The sequence below is a fragment of the Anas platyrhynchos genome, chromosome 5 (genome assembly GCF_047663525.1).
Source record: "Anas platyrhynchos isolate ZD024472 breed Pekin duck chromosome 5, IASCAAS_PekinDuck_T2T, whole genome shotgun sequence".
NCBI classification, from domain to species: domain Eukaryota; kingdom Metazoa; phylum Chordata; class Aves; order Anseriformes; family Anatidae; genus Anas; species Anas platyrhynchos.
The window spans coordinates 17,348,451-17,354,592 of record NC_092591.1 but is presented as its reverse complement, the minus strand read 5'-3'; the positions used below and the strand labels follow the sequence as shown (position 1 = coordinate 17,354,592).

The 6,142-nt window shown below is 33.0% G+C and overlaps 1 protein-coding gene across 2 annotated transcripts in view; it reads right to left on the bottom strand.

The window, feature by feature from the left end:
- Positions 1 to 782: 782 nt before the first annotated feature.
- Positions 783 to 6,142, bottom strand: part of RPS6KA5 (ribosomal protein S6 kinase A5) — a 75,549-nt gene continuing 70,189 nt past the window's right edge. For both annotated transcript variants that reach the window (XM_038179657.2, XM_021279046.4), the window contains 3 exons: positions 5,369 to 5,528; positions 4,286 to 4,449; positions 783 to 3,291 (listed from right to left, as the gene is read on the bottom strand). In XM_038179657.2, the coding sequence (XP_038035585.1) occupies positions 3,052 to 3,291; positions 4,286 to 4,449; positions 5,369 to 5,528 (564 nt within the window). In that variant the 3' untranslated portion in view covers positions 783 to 3,051. The remainder of the gene's footprint in view (positions 3,292 to 4,285; positions 4,450 to 5,368; positions 5,529 to 6,142) is intronic.

The following is a 6,142-nucleotide window of genomic DNA, read 5'->3' as shown; positions in this document are numbered from 1 at the left end:
CAAACAGTGAACCCACTCTTGAGCTGCCTGGATTGGAAATCCAGCTTTATCAAAGTAAATGGCAATCAGAAGTTGTTTAGGTAAAGACGCCTGTCTATAAATTCAAGCAGCTTAGTGTCCAACATACCTCCTCAAGAGGCCTGATACCTGGAGGCAGTATAAATTCAGATGTGATAATGTTTCAGCTATCCCATGCAGCTAGTTCAAAGCAAATCAAGACAACACCTAAATGTACTTACCCAGGCCAAAAAGAATGATCCTTTTTTTAACCCAGGCCAAAAAGAATTTTCCTGTTTTTAAATTTTTATTTAATAACTACCATTAGACCACAAAGAGGAAATAGAAATATTCTTGAGAAAAAAGTTGTCCTTGATGCAAGTGCTGTATACAAATAATTTTAGCTTCAAAACCGTCTCTCAAAACCTGTGTGAAAAAAAAACACCTGACAATACAGCCATCATCTCCAGCAATTATCTTGTGTGAACATTCCTTTTTCTCATTTCATCAGTTTGTCAGGCATCAGCTTAAACTTCCCAAGAGGGAAACAAATGATTACGTATTATGTTTAAAAAGTCATTTCAGATGGGTCACAATATTCCAAAAACTATTTGGTAGCCAAAGGTTTCTTACACTTGGATGAAATCAAATCCCAACATCGCTTTTTTGTTGTCCTCGCTATGAGGATAATAAATTCCAAGAACTCCTCAAAGTGCAAACTTTAAAAACAACCTTCTCTTCCCACCCCAATTGACTTGTACTGTCTGCATAACAAGTATTGTGGATTGTTTTTTGTATTTACAGCAAGTTTATTGGGGAGAGGGAAAGTATTCTTTTACAAATGAGCCATGTTCACTATTGAGATCACTTCCAAAGAGAGCATTCAGAAAGCAAACCTGAATATATTACATTGACAATTATTTTTCAATATTTTAACATCGGCCACTTAAAATTGGTTGTGTTATTAGCACATATATTGATCTTTAAATATACTACTTCTACATAAACAGTGCAAATCTCAATATTCACATCAACCTGAAATTAATGCTGCAATTACTGTTGACATTCACATCAAGAAAGTAGTAAACTATTTCACATGAGCAATTCCAAAACCTCAGAATGCCATTATTAATATTAAAGAAACACAGAACAAACATGTTGGGCTTTAAAGCCTTGTTTTGATACACACAATCCCTGTAAACATGGATGTATTGTATTTGTCAATACTGATATCTGATGTAATTCTATAAATAAAACCACTGATATAAACAATTCCTATAACCTTTTTGCATAGGGTTTGGATTAGTTTCCTTCAAGGTAGAACAAGCTGTTAACAAAATCCCCATGTCAATTAGTCTTCCATCACACAAATTTAGGCATTTGATTAACTTTACACAAGGACTTTCTTTGACTTCAGTGGAAACTTACAAGTGTAAGCATTTGCAAAACTGGAGTCTTCTTTAGCACTTAAGTTATCTCTAGTCATTGAGAATACGAGCAATAAAAGGGCTCGCCATAAATTTATAAAATATGCTGATTTAAAAGTTTATGCTGATGTTTCTGTAAGTCACATTTATGATTCCAAACAGTTATGTACATACTATACTATCACAGTAGGAAATACTTCACTGTAGAACACCACAGTGAACAAGTTGTGAAGCACAGTGTTCAATATAATTTCCCTTTAGTATTCCCAGTGCATAAGTTGTTAACATCTACACTACACAAGGTGCCCAGGTCTAGTATTTGTTATATACAATGTAAAAGCAAGATAGAAAGAGCTTTGCAGTTTTAAGTAAGGAATGAAAACAGCGGATAATATACAGGGATTCACTCCTGCAAAGTACAGAATTCTCCTTCACAATGACCACAACCACCAAATAAGGTAGACTTCAGGTCATTCAACCACGTAAAACAGTGCTCAGCACCTTGTAGGAAGAGAAATCTGAGTGCACTTTATTATAAAACATCTCATTTTGATGTTATAAAGTGCAAAAAAGAAAACATATATTCTAATATTTTACAGTCACTATTAAACTGCTGTATTTGCACAATGCAAAATTCAAATAACTTGATATATATTTGTATGGACCCTATAATAACAAATGTTGAAACTGGAGTTTTTGTATCTTTAAAAAAATCTCAGTATTTTAAAATTATTGTGTAAATATAAAAAGAAAATATAAATTATAGTTAATTCTTGAAATAGATATTTTAACACGTGACCATTTTCCAAACATTCAATATGAAATTTCACTTTCTATCATTACATTTTAGAATCTGTAAAACATTTTAAAAGTTAATAACTTCAAAAAGTAGAAATAAAAATTACTGTATCACAGTACTAGACACCTCACCTTATCAGACAACTTTTACCCTAGATGTTTTTTAAAAATTAAATAAATAAAAAAAAGTTCTAAGACATATTCTCAGTCGTTTAAAACAAGATATATGGAGTAACTTTTTAAAACAACATAAGAGTTGCATAACACTTCATTTTGTTATTAAAATTCAAATAAATGGGATAGAATGTAATCACAAATTTAAGAGGCTTTGAAGTACTATACTGCTTTGGTGCATTGTACCAATGACTCCTTATGTGCAGGAAGAATCAAATGCTGTGACATTCTTCACACAGCTGGGCAAAAGTTGAAGATCCAAGAGTTCTGTATGTTTTACAGAGTTTTTCTTTCTTTCAACAGTGGGGAAGAAACCGGGACAAAGATTCTGACACTGAGAAACAGTTTTCCTCCAAGCTGTACCAAGAGCAGCATAGCTCTTTAATATGAGCTTGACTGCACACTAGTAATTTATCCCTAAGAGAATACAATGTTGATTGTATAATAGCATTATACCATATCCAGTGATACCAAACTTAATGCTAAAAAAATGTATTGAAATACAAAGCTAAAAAGGTATGATTGAAATACATTTTTAAAGCGACAGACATTTCTGTAGCCTGTAAGCCACAGGGAGGAAGGGTGGGAGAAGACAATAAAGGTACTACCAAGTTTATAACTGTGTAAATCTTCAAGACAAGATATTCTCTGCTTTTCAGTCAGAGAACTGGAAGATGGTTTCTGGGTTATTGCTGTCTGTAGGGTTTGTTGGCTGCAGTGTCTTTGTAGGTGTAGTTTTACCATGAGAATGCGAGGAAGAAGAATGTGAACTTTCACTGGAGCTGCTACGTGTCTCTGTGCTTGTACTTGTTTTTTTCATTTTCCTTCTCTTTGCAAGAGGTGCCTTGTCAACATTCTGGAGACAAAATCCTTCCCTTTTGTACTTGTTAAAGGCCTGTTTAAAAATAAAAGGTAATTCTAAGCTTTTTAAGAGGTTTAAGACATTTAATGGCTCATAGGTTATCATGAATGCTCTATGGTAAGTTATAAGATACACTGTCTAATTATTATTTTAGCTACAACAATAATTTTACTGGCCTTTGCATGTATCTAAGACCCAATTCATCATTATCTGTATTTGAATAATACATGACATTGTTAACTTCTTCCTGTCCTCGTTCTTTTACATTTAGAAGTATTTTTATGACTTAAACTGTATTAAGACTACATTTTTCAGAAACTACACTTATTTTAATTACACTTTTTTCCTTCAGGCCAAATAATTTTGCTATATTGGGACCTCTCAAAAAAACAAACAAACAAACAAAAACTATTATTTTCTTTTTCTCTTCTTGGTAATGTGTATACAGGTACTTCATTACAAATATGCTCAGTTTCGGTTTATTTTCTGTAGAAGGAATAATGAGAATCAATACTATGCTTGTTTAATACAGTTGCAATTTGAACTTTTTAAAATAGATAGGTATTGATGGGTAAGCAAGGCTACTAAAAAGGTATCCATGAAATTAAAAATATGAAATAAGTATATTCAAAAAATGACATTGACTTTGTAATCACAAGATCAAATATTCCAAGAGTGACTTACGTTAAATAGAAAGTTTCTTCTCTTTTCTACAAAAGCTGGAAGACCTTTTAATACATTTCTCTAAGAAATAGAGTATTAATATAGATATTTCATGAACAGCTGCCTCTCAAACCCTGAAACCTCATTAGTATACATGTAAATGTCTCCAAGAAATTTATCCTTGCCTCATCATTCATGTTTTCACTGTACTCACTCATAAATGTTTGGAGAAGACAAAAAAAAATGCAGTTATAGGTAATCACTGAATTATAAGGACAAATACATATCTTTAAGAAAGAAAAAAACATACCAAACAACACAGTACAAAATTTAAGAACACGATGTAAGACTTCTTAGAACTTACATGAAAAGTGGCTTTGACGTATGTATGCACGGCACCCCCTGAAGAGCCTAAGTTATCAGGAGTCATTAGAGGGTTGGATGACAGCTGGCTACCATCCTGAAGCCATTCATTGTATCTCAGGCTGGACATTTTAATTCTTTTGTTTGGATCCACTGTTAGAAGTCCTAGTAGAAATACATTACATTCTCTTCATTTGTGAGCTATTTATCCCCTTTTAACAGATAACGTGTGACTTGGATAATGAAGTCATGACAATATTTATCCTAGATATGCCAATATTTATCCTAGATAAAGTTCACTGAATGTTAAACAATCACTCATTCCGGAATAATCATTAAATGCAAGAAATTGCTCCTGGATTGATAACTCATGTTCCTTATCATGTGAACTCAAAACTACAAAAGGATTTGTTCACTTAGAACCTGCCTAGGATGAAATTCAAGACAGTAACCCTCAGAATGATCCACATTCTGAGTAACACTCAGAATGATCCACATCCTCAGCATGATCCACTTAGGTTTGAATCTGGAGACGCCTACATTTTTGGCAGAAAAAATCCTTCCAAGCCTGCTTCTATACAAATTCAGAACTTCACCTTAGTAGAATTAAGAATGGTGTCTACCTCATATCTAAAACCTAATTAGATACCCAGAATGCTGAAAGGGAACATACAGCAAATGGAAGCAAAGCAGCTCAGCAATACAGAAGCCTTAGTAAACTCACATAAAAACATAGTCCAAAGAAAAGACAGTAGCAATGCATTTGTTTCCTGAAAAAGCTCACCTTTTAAAACATTTTAAAATATAGTGGTTTACAAAACCAAAAATAAAAGAAAAAAAAAAAAAAGAAAAATTCTGCTTTTAAACATGTTTTAAAGTGGCTTCACTCTCTTTAAAGCTCTTCAGTTATTTCCAACCCCAAGAAATGCAAATGCTAAACTATCAGCATTGGGGTAAGTACATAGCTCAAGCTGTGGATACTATTCTGTCAGGTTAGGCAGAGCATCCAGATACTGTACAGCTCTCTAAATCTTATCTTTGCAGCTGGAAATAGAAGATGCATGAAGAATTTGTAAATACATACCTTGAATTAATTCCTTGGCCTCCTCAGAAACATTTTTCCAAGCTTCTCCTTCAAAGGAAAATTCTCCCTTTTTAATTTTTTTCATAATTTCCAATGCACTAGTACATGTCAAACTTTTGTCTTGAGACTGAAATGGTACCTGTCCTGATAGCATTGTATACTGTCATAAGAACAAAATAATATTAACAAACACCATATGTTTATTGACAACCCTAAATATGCAGTTGCTGTTGTCTGTACAGCATCACCAGTGCTATACAATAAAACTTCCACATCCTCAAGGCTATAAAAAATTTAAAACAAGCAAGACTTTCTCTGGAGCCCTTGTTAGAAAAAAAAGCAATCATAAGTTTCAGGAAACTATAATCAAAACATGATGGTATTTCTACCCAGGTTACTTTTATAGAAAATAATTTTTCTGTAAATCAGAATGCAGACTGACTCCTTCTCTAAACTGAAAATCTCAGAAGGTTATATGGATGCCTGCAAAATCTCTTAACAAGAATATTTCTAAGAACCAGACTGTTTTTCCATACACAGAAATGTTGAATTTAATTTACTGCTTAGGAAAAAACAAAACAAAACAAAACAAAAAAAAACACACCTCCACCCCTTGAAAGTATCTGTCTTTGGAACCTATTGTTTGTGCAGCAGTATCTTCATCTCACTCAAATGCATCATCTATCCAATTCAACTCTGAAACTGCATGAAGTCCTTTGCATTTCAATAAAAAGTAAACACATACAATAACATTATAATTTTAAAAACCCAATC